Here is an 18,328-nt window from a genome sequence, read left to right as displayed (position 1 = left end):
TAGGGAGCTGGATCAGAAGTGGAGCAGCTGGGACTTGAACCGGTGTCCCTATGGGATGCCGGCACTGCAGGCAGAAGCTTTACCTGCTACACCACAGTGCCAGCACCTGTCACGGAGTTTCTAATTCACGTGTTTTGGCTGGCAGAGGTGGGAAGACCCGGCAGTGTGCTGCTGTTCTGAGGGCACCTTTCTCTGCCCTCTTGGGGGAAACCAGGGACACTGGAGCCTCAAGCTCACAGTTCCTGACCCGTGAGACTGGCCAGGGCTGTCACTCAGAGTGGCCGCTACATTCATTCCCCCTGTCCCTGCGCTGGGTACTAACTTCCCAGGGGACAAGGAGCTCAGAGAAGCACATTGAACAGTCAGTATGCTCTGGGCTGGGTTTTGCGTGTAGGGTTTGGGCTCAGGAAATGAGCCTTTGTTTTGGTGGATTGCTGCAGGGCAGGTTCACTTTTTCTTTTTTAGAAAGATATATTTATTGATTTTGCAATTCAGAGTTACACAGAAAGAGAAGAGAGAGAATCTTCCATCTGCCGATTCACTCCCCAGATGGCTGCAGTGACCAAGGTTGGGCCGTTCTGAAGCCAGGAGCCAGAAGCTTCATCTGGGTCTCTCCCACAGACAGGGTGGCAGGTGCCCAAATACTTGGACCTATCTCTGCTGCTTTTTCCAGGCCAGTAGCAGGGAACTGGATCGGAAGAGACTCAAACTGGCACTCATATGGGAGGTTTATGTACAGCCAGAGAAGTTGATTAGGAAGTCTCTTTGTGCATGATTGAACAGCAGATTAACCCGTTGCACTATAGCGCTAAAGCCTGTGGGGTTGAACTTCTCTTGTCTTGCAGCTGGGACACCATTAATGTGATTACGTCGTAGGAAATGGGAGCACCTGCCAATTGCACTTGAACATTAAGTTGGCTCTGTTACTCAGGAAATGAACAATGTGATGTGTGGGCCCTGGAGAGAAGGAGAAGGAATTAAGTCGGTGGGGCAACTTGGGGGTCAGTTTTGCATCAGTTGAGTCTGTACATTGGAAAAGAAGGGGAATTGTGATGCAGAATTTTAAGATACCAAGGCAAGAAGGCGTGGGCCTAATTCTAAAACAACAAGGAGTGGCTTAGGAGCAGAAGAGGTGTGAGATCTGAGTAGTAGGAGGGGAGAGCCTGTGCCTTAGCCCTTGGGATTTAAATGGGGAGCTGTCAGAGACGGGCGAGGAAGTCAAGTTTTGGGGTTCTCTGGCTTGGAAAATGTTTGTTTTGAGTTTGCTTATCATGGCCCAGATTGGACAGTTGTTTTTTTTTTTTTTTAAATGGGGATGAAAATACAGTGGGAAAAACCCCTGCCAGACACCACTCTTCTCTTTTTCTTTTGAAAAAAGATTTGTTCGTTTATTTGATAGAGTTGCAGAGAGAGGCAGACACACACACACACACACACTTACGCAGAGAGAGAGAGAATGAATCTTCTGCTGGTTCCTTCCCCAAATGGCATCAACAGCCTGGGCTGGGCTAGGCCAAAGCTGGAAGCCTGGAATACCACCTGGGTCTCCCACATGAGTAGCAGGGGCCCACGTACTTGGGACATCCTCCACTGCTTTCCCTGGCACATTAGTAGGGAGCTGGGTCAGAAGTGGAGCAACCAGGACTCCAACTGGTACTCTAATATGGGATATCAGGCAGGCAGTGACTTAACTCACTTGGCTACAATGCCCCATTTATATTTTCTGAATTGTGCAATTAACTACACCTGCAGAGGTGACAATGGTTTAAAAATAAAAGAGCAAGAGCAGGTGTTGTGGGTCAGCCAGTTAAGCCAGTGCCTGTGACACTGGTATCCCATATGGACACTGGTTTATGTCCTGGCTGCCTTGCTTCCAATCCAACTCCCTGCTAGTGCATCTGGTCCAAGTACTTGGGTCCCTGCTACCCACATGAGAGACCCGGATGTGGTCCCAGGCTCCTGGCTTCAGCCTGGCCCTGCCCTGGCCATTGTGACCATTTGAGGAGTGCAGCAAAGGATGGAAGATCTGTGTGTGTGTGTGTGTGTCTTTGTTTCTGTTTCTCCGTCTCTGTAACTCTGCAAAATAAAATACAAAAAAAATTAAAGAACATGATTTTGGCATCAAACCAGGGTTACAATGTCAGTTTACTATCCTTTTTTAAAAATTTTTTGACAGGCACAGTTAGACAGTGAGAGAGAGAGACAGAGGGAAAGGTCTGTTGGTTCACCCCCCAAAATGGCCGCTATGGCCTGTGCATTGCGCCGATCTGAAGCCAGGAGCCAGGTGCTTCCTCCTGGTCTCCCATGCGGGTGCAGGGCCCAAGCACCGGGCCATCCTCCACTGCCCTCCCAGGCCACAGCAGAGAGCTGGACTGGAAGAGGAGCAACCGGGACAGAATCTGGCACCCCAACCGGGACTAGAACCCGGGGTGTGGGCGCCGCAGGCGGAGGATTAGCCTAGTGAGCCGCAGCGCTGGCCAGTTTACTATCTTAGTAACAAAAATTTTAGCTCTTTATTCAGCTGCAAAACGGACATCATAATGTTGTCATGCAGGGTTTTTGGTACAATTAAAAAATGATTGGCAGATAGACTTAAATAAGATTTTAATAAGCAGTGTTGCTGATGGTGATGATGCTGATGAATGAGAACGGTGATGATGATGTGATTACAGGTTAGGGATGCGCAACAACCTGTTTTCCTGGGGAGAGGAATTACTCTCCAAGCTTCAGCTCTCTCCATAGCAGGAAGCATCGAATAGCTTGCCTTTTGGCCAACTTCTGTTGTGTATGAAGTTGTCCAGGGTACAGCTGAGTGATCAAAAGATGAGTGTCTGGGTTAATGTATCTCATCTGGTTAATGCAGGGAAATTCGGTGTGTTATACAAGTGTGTTTTATATGTCAGCATAAATGGGGAAAATGCAGGCTTTCACAGAGCAGTCACTTTGACAGGGAGCACACTTATCCACAAAGGATGTAGAAGAGCACACACACACAAATCTATCCAGAGCACATCTGATTGTATTTAGAATGAATGGGCTCTGTTCAGTCCTCTCATTTGTCCAAGACCTTACACCTCCTCACTGCCCATGGTGTTAAATGCCCACTCTTCCATCTCATGTTCAAAGCATCTGTGGGGTGGACCTGGGCTACCTTCCCAGGAGTAGCAGCCCATCAGCCCACTACACCTGGGTTTGGATCCTGGCACCGCCAGTCACTGGCTTGGAGATCTGACAACTTCCTGAGTCTTAATGAGTTCATTTTCCTCATCTGTAGACAGGGACAGATAATGTGGGTTGTATTAGTTTCCTATTGCTGACATAACACGGTAGCACTGACGGAGTGGCCTAGGGCAATGCAAATTCATTCTCTTCCAGCTCTGGTAAGGGTTCCTAAAGTGGGTTTTCCAAGGCTGAAATCATGATGTTGGTGGGGCTGTGTTTCCTCTGGATGCTCCGGAGGGGACTCTGTTGCTTGGTTTCTCCAGCTCATAGTGGCTGCCTGCCTCCCGTCATTGCGGCTCCCTTCCTGCAGCCTGTCACTCTGGCCTCTGCTTGCACCGTCACACCTCTTTCTCTGATTCTGGCCTTCGTGCTGCCTGGTGAGAAGGGCCTTTGTGATGACACCTGGGTGGTTCAGGGTGCTCTCTCCTTTCTAAGATCCTAATGTCACGTAGTCACAGGTTTGGGGATTAGGACATGGACAACTTCAGGGGCGGCTGTTCTGCCCACTAGAAGACTCTGCAGCGTTGTGTCCATAGCAGTGTGATGTATACGTACACACGTGTGACCTAAGATAGATTCTCGGCATTGTGTTCTGCGCTGTCAACTATTGCTGTCCCCTGACATGCCCCTCCCCTGTGTCTCATCTGCTTATTCAGACAGGGACTGCAGACATGAGTTCCCGTATCCTCTTGCTTTTTTTTTTTTTTTTTTTTTTTTTTGCCTTCTCTTTGTTCTGGCTAGCTTTTGTCTCTTGAAACATATTCATCCTTCCAGGCCCATTTCAGTTCAGTTTGTTCCTCAAAGAGCTGTTGAATGTCTTCATCAGTGCAGGTGTTCAGGCTCACAGGGAGCCAGGTCCGGAGGGCTGAGCCATCAGTGCACGGCTGCCCTGTGTAGATGGTTTATCTGGACAGCACAGTGGGAGAACTTGGCTGTCCACCAGGGTCGGTAATGACATTTCATCAGTACAGCGTAGTTACTTGGTTCAGCCAATGAAAACCTCTAATGAAAGACTTTAATTAGTCATCGTACATGGATTATTATTGATTATTCTCCCTCGTTTTCCAAAAATTTCACTGCTTCATTAACTTTTAATGGGAGAAGTGTATCCAATATGTGCAATAATAAAATGGGTACGAATTAAATCTCTCAGTGGCCTGCTTCTTCAGCTTCTCCCTAGAGGCCACAATGTTACTTGTTTCTTGTTCATCTTTCCAGAGACTTCTGCGTAGGTGTGGTATAGAAGTGTGAGGTTGTGATGTGTGTTTTGTACAAAGGTGAGCATAATGCCTACATTGACCTGCAACTTTCTTTTTTCACTTAACAGTGTGTCTTAATTCCATATTAGCACACGGGAGTCTACTTATTAATTATTTAAATGGCCACAACATGCTCCATTGTACTTGTGTTTCTAGATTGTAATTTACTGAACCAACCAGTTCCTCCTGATGGAGTCTTAAGATCTTTCCAGTGTTTTGCTAATTTCAAACCTTTGGTTGTTTTTTTTTTTTTTTACAAGACGGTTCTATTTTCTTTACATAGAAACAGCTGAATGTCCTTTTAATGGGCCCATTTATTATGTTCCCATAAGAACTACTTTTTCTTTTTTAAATGAAGGAGCTTAGAGAATTAATTAAGGAGTGTATTGATGTGTTTGGTTAGCAGGGAGCTTAAAAGAATTTTCCTTCAAGTTACCTGTTGAAACATCTGCCCTGAGCAAGGATGAAAATAAGCTTTAAAATGTGCTTAGTGGGCCAGTGTTTTAGTGCAGTGGGTAAAGCTGGAGCCTGCAAAGCCCACGTCCCATATGGATGCTGGTTGTAGTCTTAGCTGCTCCACTTCCAATCCAGCGCTCTGCTATGGCCTGGGAAGGCAGTGGAGGATGGCCCAAGTGCTTGGGCCTCTGCACCCATATGGGAGACCTGGAAGAAACTCCTGGATCTTTTCTTGTGCCTGGTCCAGCCCTGGCCATAGGGACCATTTGGGGAGTGAACCAGTGCGTGGAAAATTCTCATTCTCTTTCCCTCCTCCACATCCCCTATTGCCACTTCTCTACATCTTCCTTTCAAATAAGTAAAATTATATTTAAAAAAAAATTTTTTTAGAAACTGCTTAAATACAGGGATCCCGATGAGTAAGAATGGGCGTGTGTAGGATGGCCCACTGTGTAGGGGTCAGTCACAAATATCCCGACCTCTCCCAGCTTCGGGGTTGTGGTTTTGTCTGATGCCCACCGGCCCCTACCAGAAGGGCTGTGTTCTTGGCCTCAGGTGGACATCGACTCTTCACAGGAGTCAGGGAGGAGGTACATGAGGACCTGCTGTCTGGTCTTCCCGCTGTGGGCCGGAAGGATGTCTGGAATGAGAAAGGGCGGGGCTGCTGTGAGGAGCCCTGGCTGTAGGGGGAACCCTTTCTCCAACAAGGTGTCTGGGAAGCCTGCAGTAAGACATCCCACCCACGAGCGCTGCACTGTTGGTGCAGAAACATTTAGGCTACCCTGGGAGTCCCTCTTTCTTCCAAGTCATTACCTGTATCATCCAAGGCAAGACTACTCTTGGTAGCCAATGCACACATAGCCCATGTGGTCCCTTGATGGGCCTTTCAATGTCTCTGGGCTCTTACGCTGCAGGAGACCTCCTAATCCCAGGAGAACAGAATCTTTCATTGCACTGCTACCTCCAGAGGCCGGGCTTCCATTACTGTTGGAGCGATAAGAAAGAAAGGATGGACTCGCTTTGGTTCCATGTCAGCCTTTCACAAATGACACAGGGACGGCAGAGATGAAGTGCGAGGGCCTGTTTGTTTCTAAGCATTGACTTACTAAGTTAAGGATCTGTCTTTAATTTGAACTGATTGGTGAGGCACTGGTCCAAATTAAGAGAAGCTTGAGTTGAGAATATTGTTTTAGGAGATAGGATTTTAATACCAGTATCTTCAACATGGACATAAACTAGCACATGGTTTTCCATATAACTGCCAAGTGGAGGGTTTGAGAAGACACACTTTAATGAATAGATGTTTTATCTGTTAGACACTAACTCTGATGCTTGCGTGTTTATTCTTGAAGCACATGAAAGCAAGACATTGCTTCCTGCTGTGCTTTGGTTGGCAGGACTTTTTTTTTTCCCAGAGTGGGCCTAGCTTTTTGTAGGTTATTGTACTGAACAGGCACTGCAAAATGTCATTAGTGGTATGTAAATTAGCCAAGACTTTGAACTGATGATTCTTCCAGAAAGAGTTGTCACTTTCAAAATCACCTGTTTCCTGCCTGAGGAGTTGCTCAGACTTTGAGACTAGCTGACTTCACCATTGTTACATCCCTTATGGATTCTTGGGCCTGTGAGACTATTGTTCGGGTCAGCAGACAGGTTTTTCCATTCTAAGAACTGGTTCTGTTCTGGAACAAGAAGTCTGAAAGCACCTGTTTCCTACATTGTCTTCAGCCAAGTATCCCCAAGTTCATTTTTGCTGTTTAAGTTTTTTTTTTCTTTTTTCTTCCCCACCAGCTTTTAATATTGTCCTGGCCTGACACTGGGGAAAATGGTATGCTTAGTGGAAAAGAACATTTTAATTTATGGCTGAAGGCCTGGGGGCGATGTCTGTAGGCCCAGTTGCATGGTTTAATAATGGCAGTAGGCTGGAGGCGAAGCTGTTAATAAAGTTAATAACACAATCAATCTGATTTGTATGTAGGATGACTAAGGAGCCTGCAGAAGCAATGAGCCAAGAACCACGGACTCCTCCAAGCTAATGGGGGGCGGGGATCATGTCAGCACCATCTGATTATTTCTGGGCCTAATTTGGGATGGATACAGTTTTCCTGAGTGGTTGGTTTGGTGCATTGTCGTGCATCAAAAAGACAGCTCTGGAATTCCTGATTCCTGTTGAAAGTCAGAGGAGTATTTTTTTTCAAGGTTTCACCAATTCAATTTGACTAACACGTGTGCAGAACCTAAAATCTGCAAGTCACAATAAACTGTACAGGCTATGTTTTGTGATTGAATTGAAAAAGATTGAGACAATAACTGATCTTCAAACTACAGCCTGCACTCCACTCCTCTTGGGGACCGTTTGATATTTGTTCTTCACAACTTCAGCTTCAAGATGGTTAGAGATTCGGTGAGCAGAAGCCACAGATTCTTGTTTCTGTTTTTTTATAATGAAAATTGGGAGTGAGCAGGTGGGTTAGCGAGCTTGTCTCTGTGCTGGGCTTAGCGCTGGTCCCTACGTAAGCTTCAGATCTGCAGTGAGGATGCTCTGAAGGACTCTGTGAATGTCTTACCACTGCAAAGCACATGTCTACCTGTTGTTCACAAAATTTCAAAGTGTCTGTTTTTGCCAAGGCATGCCTAGGGCATGGATTTGGTCCACGTTTCCCTGGAACTCAGGAAGCTAAGGCATTCCCAGAGCCTGCCTCACTGCTTTGCCTTGTCCTCTGATTGGTCACGTGGGCCTTGGATCATGGCAGCAGGAGAACACTGGGTGTGTGTCCTGGGGTGGGCTCTGTGGCATGGGTAGTCTACCCTAATAACACCTGACTAAGCAAAACAAAACAAGCTTCTTCAGAGCCATCGTTTATGAAGTTTAAAGCGTAAATAGCTGCTTAGAATTCTTTAATCAATGTAAAAATGTGACATTTCCCTTTGGTCTTAGAAATTCAGCTCTCAAAAGACTGTTTCCTCCTGGGCACCTGGCTTCCAATCAGAGGGAGCTGCCTGCAGGTGGCAATTTGATTGTCTTTGGAATGCGGGATTGCGATTTGTACAGCTTATGTTCTAGAGCAGAAAATATTTAGCATTTAGAGAACAACTTTTTGTTTGACTTTTCCAGGTATTTGGCACAGAGATTTAATGTTGATGGAAATTTAGTGTATGTATATTCTTAATAGAATAATGGCTTCCTTTATGATTCAAATAAATGTCACAACTTGAAAAATGTGGTCTTCAAAACAGTGGATTTTTATTTCTCCCACGATTATGCATCTTCTAAAGTCCTTTCATCTATTTAAAAACCTGTCTTCTCTTCCCTACTAAGTGTTACTTACCAAACAGGGTGAAAGTTTCATTAGGGAGAAATGTCCTATCCTAAATTAGCAGGTCTAATATTTTAACCAGTCAAGACAAACTGTGGTCTTGGGATTATTCAACTGGGTAATGGGGCACATAGCGCACATGGTTTAGAATATATCAGGAAGGACTCAAAGAATTTTTATGCTGCAAGGGAAACCTTGAAGTCTGTATAGGCTTGCACTGAAACTTAGAGAAATGCATCGTGAACAGGGAACGGATGTACCGTGTCCTCAGCAGGAAGTGGACGATATCCAGGATGTATTCCTTAGAATCTGTTCCTTATTTTGTGGATCTGCAACACGGGACAAGTGTGCAGTCAGAGGAGAGCCCCAGAGCATGGTGATCACAGCATGATCCTGGGCACCACTTGGTGCCAAGTATGTTTAGGTGTGGAGACACGGAAAGGATTGACACACAGTTCATCATCTCACAGGCAGACATGTAAAAGTCGACAATAGGGATGCCTAAGTGGAGTTGTGTCAGAACAAAGGTATCTCTGTGGGTAAAAAGCAATTGAGAAAAAAACCTTAAAAGAGAAGGAAATGTACAAATTGAGGCTTTAAAAAAATTAGGGAATTTTGCTAAGCAGAACGATGACTTTCAAGGATGGGGAGGTGGGTGGAACTTGAACAAAGGCCGGTGATGTGTTTGGGAAACTGCCAGCTGACTGATGTGGTTGGGTTGAGGTGGTGCGTGTGGGGTGGGGAGTGTGTGTGTGTTGGGGAGGGTGACTGTAGCAGGCAGAGGAGTCTGCAGAGTTGGAGTCTGGTTTGGAAGGGCTTTGAATGGGTAACTTACAAGGAGTTTGAAGCTTTACCCTATAGATTTGAAACCTCAAAGATGTAAGAGCTCTGTGTTAGAACTGTCTTTCCCGAAGCAGGAAGGAGGTAGACTCACTTGCTGAGGCCGAGGGGCCTGGCATTCAGAGGCAAAGTAACCAGGAGTTGAAGCAGAACAGAGGTGTAGGGATGGAAGAAGAGGTGGACGTTTGAGAGTGCTGTTAGCAGGGGCTCCGGATGTATTTAGATGGGGGTGAGAGAGAGGAGTAGATAGCTAACGGATGACTGTGTTTGTAGAAACAGCAGTGAGAAGATGGCAAAGAGAAGTTTTTTGGTGAAGATGCTGTCTTTCCCTCCAACTGGGGTAGTTCTGAGAGGCTGGGGAGTGGCCTAGGAGAAGCTGGAAGGGATTACCTGCACGTGAGAGAGATGACATTCGGATGAAGGTTGGGAGCCATCAGCGGAGGGCGGGCGGCTGAAACCATGGAAACCACATTTCCCCAGGGAAGGCTGTAGAAAAGGAAGGGAGGGCTTCAGGTGCAACCCCAGGGACCACTGATGTTTGAAGGGCCGAAGAGAAGCAGGTGGCCATGGAGAGGAGAAAACTGTGCTGTAGAACCTAAAAGAAGGGTTTCGGGAAGGAGGTCAAGGTCATCGGATATCACACAACAACCAGCAGCTCAAGCAGTGAGAAGTCCCTGTGTTTAGCAAGGGAGGTTCCTGGGGGCCCAGCCTTTCTGGGCCCAGTCAGGTGGCAGTCAGTGAGAAGAGATGAGAGAGCAGAGCTGGGCGTGGGAGCCAGGCAGTCCCAGGCTGTGCCTCAAGCACAACATCTGCTTCAGCATGGAGCTGAGACAGCCAGGGTGCCTTGCACTTGTAGCTTTTTTTTTTTTTTTTTTTTTTTTTTTTAAGACTTGGCCATTTGTTGTCCCTGATTTTGTTCCTTGGAATTTATTTATTTATTAATTTTTTGAGACTTTAAAGACAGTTCGATCACTTTCCTTGCTGTAGTCCTTTGTACCACCAGCTGCTTCCTTCCTTACACACACACACACACACACTATCACCATGTCGTGTAATTGAATGGAAAGCACCCCAAGTGTTCGTTCATGAGTTCAGTTTTTGATGTTTGTGATTAACTCTCCTGGAGCCGGGACAGTATCTTTGAGTGACTGCTACTGATGGTGGGAACAAGAGTCATCCCTGCTGGTCGGAAGCTCTGAGCTCCAAGAAGACCAGAGTGCTTTGTCTTTGGAAAGGTTACAGAAAAGTAAATGCATGCTGTTTGGCCACGTGAGTGGGTTTGTGTGCCCAGGTGCGGCAGTGGCTCCCTGAGCCGCAGAGTCTGGCCCCTCCATTGCTATTGTCTCCATTGCATGGTCCTGGGGGGGCGGGAGGTGTCGGTGCGGCCGCATGTACCTCGAGGGCTCAGAGACTTCAGACTGCTCTGTGGACCCGTGTTTCCTGTGCACCTGGAGGTGGTAGTCTGATCTCTGGGGTGCTGTACTTCAGGGGTGGCTGTGAGGGTGGGACTCACTGACATATGGCTGAGCACTTGTCAGTGTCAAGTGGTATGCGCCATCTGGTTCCCCACAGTTCCTCCTACAGTTTCTTTTTCCTTGAAGGAGCTACTCAGTGAGAAAGTTTATCAAGTTCTCCTAGGCCTATTCTCAGGCAGTGTTGCTGAGTAAAACCAGGCAGACTTTCTGGTTTTTTTTTTTTTTATTGATTTTTAATTTCTTTGAAAGGCTCTGGGTCTCTCTGGATGGCAGGGTCACAAGGATTCAGGCCATCTCGCACTGCCTTCCCAGGCTCCTTGGCAGGGAGCTGGATCAGAAGTAGAGCAGCTGGGACTTGAACCAAACCAGTGCTCATATGGAGGTGAAGAAGGCCACGGCTTAACCCGCTGTGCCACAGTGCCAGCCCTGCTTTTACATTCTGACTGTGGTAAAATAGGCATAGCATAAAGCTGAGTGTTCGGACCATTTTTAAGGTAGAATTCCACAGCATTCCACCGGTTCACTTTGTTCTGCACCCATCGCCACCGTCTGCCTACAGAACGTCTTTGTCTTCCCAAGCAGAAACTCTGTACCGTCCCATACCAACTCCTGGTTCCTGTTTTGCCTATCCACCGTTCTACCGTCTGCCTCTGTGTGTGTGACTCCTCCAGGGCCCGCGTGTCACTCACACTCCTAGCGTCACCTTCTCCAGTTCATCCACGCTGTGTCGTGTGTGAGATTCCATTTCTTTTTATGGCTCATGAATGCTCCACTTGTGTGTGTTCCACATTGGTTTATCCATCTGTGGACACGTGGGTCATTTCCACCACTGGGTATTTTGAAAGCTGTACTGTGAACATGGCTGGTCTTGGCTTTCACTTCTCGTGGTTTCCTGACTGGGGGAGGAGTTACAGCCTAGCTTTCATCCCGAGACCATGGAACTGTGACCTTGGCTTTGTCACTCTACGCAGTAACTGCTGGTGGGGATCCCTTGGCCCCTGTGCCTTTCACAGCATCCATATGGATGCTTCCAGTGGTTTCTATAGCTCAGAAGTGCTTGTCTCTAATTCTGTGTGTGCCTTCTTGGCTGTTCAGAGTCTGGGGTCAGGGAATGACCCACTGGGCGGTGTCTTCCTCAGCCGGGTACTCAGATCTGGGGTTATTCAGGTCTGGGAGAGCCGAGGGCACCACATCCCCTTGTCTGAGTCATGAGGGGACTTCTGCCTCCAGCCTGAGGGTGGTGCCCAGGGGTGGCACTGTGGCCCTGGCCCTAGGGTTTGTAGATCCCTGGGTGCCCTCCTGATCAGTGGACTCTCTATGGCCCCAGGTGTCTTGGTTTCTGGGATCTGCCCTATGGGTGCAGAGTTCAATTTATATTTTCAGGCAGGCGAGCCCCACCTCCTGTGTGGTCCTTGTTGATGTGTGTAGATTAACAGGAAAACAAGCTGCTTCATGCAAACTGGCCCACTCTACCAATTAATAAACCCATGCCGATACCATGTGTTGTACCAGCTCACGCTGTAATGACATCACACCCTTACCTATCTGTGAGGATGAATTCCATGTTTGCGAAGTGCTCTGAAATTTCCTTGGGATGCAAAGGCCTGGGGGGAGCCCTGGAATATTAGCGCGACTTTCTCGTCTGCCTGGAAGCCCAAAGGACTGGGGGCTGCAGGTGGTTTCCGTATTTCTGTCCAGGGGCAACCTCATCTGGGGGCGCTCCTTCCAGCACCCAGGTGATGCTGCCATACTGAGCAGTGGGTGGCAGGTGCACCTGGAGGTGGCCAAACCCACCTTGGCATCTGCTGCCCCTTTAAATGAGTATGCGTGGCCCTGTGCACCTCCTTGCCTGAGGGTGTTTGGTGAAGGAGTCACAGTGCTGCCTGCACCCACGCCCAGGGAGGCAGTTGCTGTTCCTGCAGCTTTGGAGGGAAGGTTAGCAAAACAGATGTGAAGCCAAACCTCCTGACTCTCCGTCTTCTCTCTCTCCCTCTCTGTCCACAGCGGCGCATTTTCGGAAGTGGTGTTGGCCGAAGAGAAGGCAACTGGCAAACTCTTTGCAGTGAAGTGCATCCCCAAGAAGGCGCTGAAGGGCAAGGAGAGCAGCATAGAGAATGAGATCGCCGTGCTGAGGAAGTAAGTGCGGGCCCGGGGGCGGCCCTCCGGCTCACGCACTGTCTGTGCTTCTCAGAAGGCTGCCTTCCCCGAGCTCACGGGGCCCCCAGGTGACCCACATCAAAGCACTTCTCCTGCACACCTGGCACCCCTTCTAATGTTTGTGGCGGCCGTTGGCGGTGGTTATTTCCAAAAAGCACAGCTGTCAGGCAGCCCTGATTGAACCCTGAGACCCTGGCACTCACCATAGCCCCGTGACCTTGACCCGGTAGCCGACCCTGGGTCTCCTGTGTAAAGTGGAGTTAGTATCCGCTCATGGGGCGTTGGTGTGATGCACCAAGTGTTTGTGACGTGCTGACCATAGCACCTGCTCCACAGTGTTTGATTAAAGGTGGCTACTGTCCCTCTGCTACCAGTACTATTGTTGCAACTATGATTGTTGCTTTATTTTCTAACAAGGAGATACATCTGAAGACATCCAATGCCACCTGCAAAGCATTGTAGCTCATGTGTGGCAGAGCCTGGCATGCCATTCCTTCCCGTGTTACTTCCATGTGTTCTGGAAGTTTCTGTCATTCTTGACCATGAACATGACACCAGAGACCCCACAGTTTTCACGGAGTTCGCTGTTGAGATGCCTGTGTTCCCCATTTGCATTGAGCCCCAATTAAAAATAGAAACTTGTCGCCTGCAGCGTAGACATTCAGACAGAACATGCTGACAGGACTGGATCTGCCCTAAGAGGATTTTTCACTAGTGTGCTGTCTAGCTCTGCTCCCCACACCGTCACCACCAAGCCATCCTACCATATCTCGCAAGGTTTGGGGGAACACAGCCTTCTGGAGTGCCTGCTTTTGCATGTTTGGAGTGTGTGTGGGTAGCGTACTGTGGAAACGTTTGAGTTACTGTTAATACGACGTGTCTGACTTAGCCTTGAGATTTGGGGGAGTTTGGAATCTGCACAGAGCAAGAATCTCTGTAGAGATGAGCAAAGCAGGATGGGAACAAGCTTTTTCCAAGGCGTTTCGAAGCCACGTGGCCCGCTTTCTGTGTTCTTCCTGAGAAAGGCTTCCCTGTCTCCAGGGCCACCAGGGTCCTGCCACAGGATGCTTTGCCACCGTCTGGACAGCCACAGCTCTGCTGAGGGCGTCAGGACAGCCTGTCCTGTTCCGAGCCTCCTGTGACTCGAAGGGGGACTCACAGCACACATGACGTGTTCCAGATGCCTCTCGATGGCTCGTTGAGTGCAGGTCGTTGCTGATTTGTTTGGGTTGGTTTCTAGGTTCTCTGGCGTGTGTCGTAGGGACCCGCAGTTTCATGCTTTCCTGACTCAGGACTGCAGGAAATGATTCTGTGGAAGAGAATCTGGGGAAAACACATCAGTCCGTTAGCCGTGATGTGTATTTATGTTGCCCGTTTTCTAATATGAAACCAGCACTTGGGAAGACATTCGCTATGCTGGCCATGCACAGTTATACATGGCTACAGTTAAACCTGGGAGGCGGAATGCTGGGTAGGGCACGGGGCCTCCTGCTGCTGAATTGAGGGTGGTGCCTTGTGGGCTTAGAATCCTGTCGTTTGCAATAAAATAGATGCAGCTGGAAACATCATACTTAGTGAAAGGAGCCAGTCCCCAGAAGACGAATACCGAATACCGTATGTTCTTCCTGGTCTGTGTTAACTAACAGAGCACCTAAAAGGTAATCTGTAGAAGTGAAATGGACACTTTGAGATGCAATGGTTTTGAACAGCCCTTGTCTCAACTTTTTTTTTCCTACTATTTGTTGAACTCTTTACTGAATGTAGGGTTAATTTTATATGTAGACAGTTAATTGAAAATAGATCTTTGTAAAAAATAAGAATGGAAATGGAGAAGGAAGAAGGGTGGGAGTGTGGGCAGGAGGGAGGGTAGGGTGGGAAGAATTACTGTGTTACTAAATTTGTTGTTATGGAATGCGTGAAGTCTATATACCTTAAATAAGGGGTTTCTAGGTAAGAAAAAAAAATCAAATAAATTTTAAAAAAGCCTATGAAGTCAATTTCTATTCTTAGGGTTATTTTTCATCCCTGTAGGCAGGGGGCATGGGTGTGGCTCTGTAGCCCAGTCCTGGTTTTGGCCTTTGGTTGTGCTGTAATTAGTCTCCACCTTGTGCCACACGCCAGCACTGACCTCCAGTGAGAGGGCGTTGACACCCGGGGAGCGCAGGGCTTTGGAATACCGTCTTTTGATGGTGTCTCACTCTGTTGGCTGTCAGAGTGCCGTGAAGCGTGGCCCTGCTTTCAGGAGCAGAGAACAAAGAAATGATCTCCCAGGGGACCTGAAGGTGCGCTCTCAGCCGGCTGCATTGTTTGGCTCTCTGCAGGTGATTCACAAGTGGAACAAGAGGCAGTCCCACGTTGCAAATAGCCGCCAACTCTATATGGAAAACGAGCTGTAAAGAAAATAGTTTGGAGCCACTCTTTTTTTTTTTTCTTAAAGATTTATTTTATTTATTTGAAAGGCATAGTCTCGGGGTGGGTAGAAGGATATTCCATCACTGGTTCACTCTCCAAATGGCAGCCATGAGTGGGGCTCAGCTAGGCTGAAGTCAGGAACCTGGAACTCTATTCTGGTCTGCCCCATGGATGTTAGGGTGCTACTGCTTTCCCAGGTACATTAGCAGGGAGCTGGATCAGAAGTGGAGCATGGCCAGGATTCGAACCAGTGCTCATAGGGGATGCTGGCATTATAGGCAGTGGCTTAACCCGCTATGCCACAGCCCCAGCCTGGGACCACTCTTAATATGCTATCGTGGAGATATGGGGTCATTTTAACAAATACACATCAGGCAGTGCTGCTGGGCACCCAGGTTAGAAGCTAGCATGCAGTTCCTGCCCTCGGGGAGCTCAGCTGAACTCAAGCAACCCGATGCCCCGTTCTTCCTTTGGGGAAGATGGGTCCAGACTAGGAGTGAGCTTTGCTGGAGCAGAGAGGCAGAGGGGTGCTCCAAGCAGGAGGAGCAGCCCTGGCCAAGGGCAGGGGATGGGAGACAGGTTGTGTGCTGGGGACTCCACGTAGACTACCCAAGGGGGGACAGAGAGCTCCAGGGGCACCCAGGATAGGAGGACTGGGATGGTGGAGGGCCTTCTATATCTGACTTTGGCCTTTGACCTTCATCCTGTGGACAGGATGTGGGAGCATCTCAGGGGGTCAGTGAAAGGAACAACATGATCAGGATGGATCCAGGCAGATGACGGAGGAGGAACTTGGAAGAACGGGATGGGTAAGGACTCAGTAGTTGCAGGCAAGTAGTTAGGAGGCCATTGGGAGAATCTGGCAGGCAAATGAAGAAGCAACAAATTAAAATAGGGGGCATGTGGTTAGAATGGAAGACACGGATGTGAGCATGTGAAGACAGTGGAGTCTCAGGACTTAGGGATTAGGTTGGAAAGAATGGGGAGAGGGTTGAGGGAGAGGTAGGACTCCAGGATAAACACTGGGTTTCTGATGTGATGACCGGGTGGGTAATCACATCACCAGCTGACCTCAGAAATGCCAGAGCAGTAGGCCAGCACTGTGGTGTTTGGGGGCAAGACACCACCTGCTGCACTGGCATCCCATATGGGTACTGGTTCAAATCCTGGCTGCTCCTCTTCTAATGCAGCTCCCTGCTAATGCACCTGGGAATGCAGCAGAAGATGGCCCAAGTGCTTGGGTCCCTGCCACTCTGGATTCAGCCTGAGCCATCCCCAGATGTTGTGGCCAGCAGATGGAATCTCAATCAATCTCTCTCTCTCTCTCTCTCTCTCTCTCTCTCTCTCTCTGCAGGAGGGCAGGTGGTGAGTTCTGATTCCTGTAGGCTGGGTTAGGGGTTCTTGAGATATCTAAGTAGAGATGCACAGGTGACTCTCTAGATCTGAAGTCTGCTGTGACCTGGGCTTGCTGGAGGTGAACGATTCTAGAAACTTCATATAAAGGCTGGCACCGCAGCTCACTAGGCTAATCCTCTGCCTGCGGTGCCGGTACTCCGGGTTGGGGTGCTGGTTCTGTCCTGGTTGCTCCTCTTCCAGTCCAGCTCTCTGCCTTTGGCCCGGGAAGGCAGTGGAGGATGGTCCAAGTGCTTGGGCCCTGCACCCGCATGGGAGACCAGGAGGAAGCACCTGGCTCCTGGCTTCGGATGGGTGCAGCACACTGGCCGTAGCGGCCATTTGGGGAGTGAACCAACGGAAGGAAGACCTTTCTCTCTGTCTCTCTCTCTCACTGTCTAACTCTGCCTGTCAAAAAAACAAAAAACAAACAAACAAAAAGAAACTTCATATAAAAAAAGATCTTTGGGTACTTTAATCATTGTTAATTGTGTCCCTTATAGACCTGCTTTTTTCTGAATTCTCCCATAAATGCTGGCCACGTGTCTATTTCCAGACTGTTTCTCATCCAAGTAGGAGCATGTGAGAGACTGCTTGCCTTGGTACCTGCTGAGTTTATTGTAGGGTGAGATTTATTTATTTCATTGGATTAAAGTAATGGAGCTAATATATCCTTAAGGATGTTCTCTGTACTTGCTCTAAAAATAATTCCAAAATGAATTTTCGACTTGATAAGTAGATATTAAAGCAAGTTCAGAGGGGGGAGGAAAAACCCGATAAACATCGTGGGAGGCTGTTGCTGTGTAGGGAGAGCTGCAGGCCTGGCTTGCACGTTCAGCACGGGCTTTTCCGAGCCCAGCAGTTAGCTGCAGCCCCACAATGCAGTCTTGGAATATAGCATCGTTAGGTTGGATTCTAGAGTTTATGGCTTCTGTGGTATTTACCCAGAGTGCTGGTACTGCTTAAATGGCATTTCAAGGGTACACATAAAACATTTTTTTTTCTGGGGCAGAAGGCAAATATATAAACAGGCTGCATTTAAGTGAGAGGCGAGGAGAGAAGGAAATGCATAAAGCTGGGGCATGGGAAATGGGACAAGCCAAAGCCATGATCTGGAGCAGCGTTTTCACTACTAGTTGGGGAAAATGAGGCTCAGATAGGTCTTGCTATGGAGAAGGGGCCTGGGTAGGAACCGCTTTAGAAATTTGCATGTTTAGTGTGAGGATTGAGTTCCTGACTTCTGGCTTCAGCCTAGTCTAGCCTCCGTCGTTGCAAGCATGGGGACAGCAGACCAGCTGGCGGGAGCTCTGTCCATCCCTGTGTTCAGCTCAGGCAGTTCTGTCACATACATTAATAAACATGAAGAAGAGTGAGTGCCTCGCTCTGGGAGAGTGGCCCATAGAAGCAGGGGTGGGCATGGTTTTTCCCAGCCTGGAGAGCCTGGCACTGGGGGTGGTCCCGGCAGCACCGTGCAGTGCTGAGTGTACTTTACCAAGGGGGTCATGGCTGCCAGAGGTGGCGGATGCTGAAGCCGCAGGCCTGAGGCCCCTGTGGCCCGGGGTCATCCCTGCTGGCAGCAAGCATGGTGGAGCCAGGCCTCCTAGAGAGGGGGATGCATCAGTACCCCAGCCACCATGGCCCCGGGCTCCAGCAGCCCCCTGGAGTGGGGTGGTGGCTGGATTTGCGGTTGCCTTAGAAGAGTGCACCTGGTGAGAAGGCCGCCAAAGAAGAAGACAGCTCTGGAGAAAGGCTTCAAAGTCAATGAACTCACTTGATTCTAAGGGAGTTCACTCGTTTA

The 18,328-nt window shown here is 48.5% G+C and overlaps 1 protein-coding gene across 3 annotated transcripts in view; it reads left to right on the top strand.

Moving 5' to 3' along the window:
- CAMK1D (calcium/calmodulin dependent protein kinase ID) overlaps positions 1–18,328 on the top strand; it is a 444,773-nt gene that overhangs the window by 156,203 nt on the left and 270,242 nt on the right. For all 3 annotated transcript variants that reach the window (XM_062210906.1, XM_062210905.1, XM_062210907.1), the window contains exon 2: positions 12,574–12,705. In XM_062210906.1, coding sequence (XP_062066890.1) covers positions 12,574–12,705 — 132 coding nt within the window. The remainder of the gene's footprint in view (positions 1–12,573; positions 12,706–18,328) is intronic.

Source organism: Lepus europaeus, chromosome 14, assembly GCF_033115175.1.
Source record: "Lepus europaeus isolate LE1 chromosome 14, mLepTim1.pri, whole genome shotgun sequence".
Lineage (NCBI taxonomy): Eukaryota > Metazoa > Chordata > Mammalia > Lagomorpha > Leporidae > Lepus > Lepus europaeus.
Note: the sequence above shows the minus strand (reverse complement) of the source record. Positions and strands in the feature narration are given on the sequence as shown.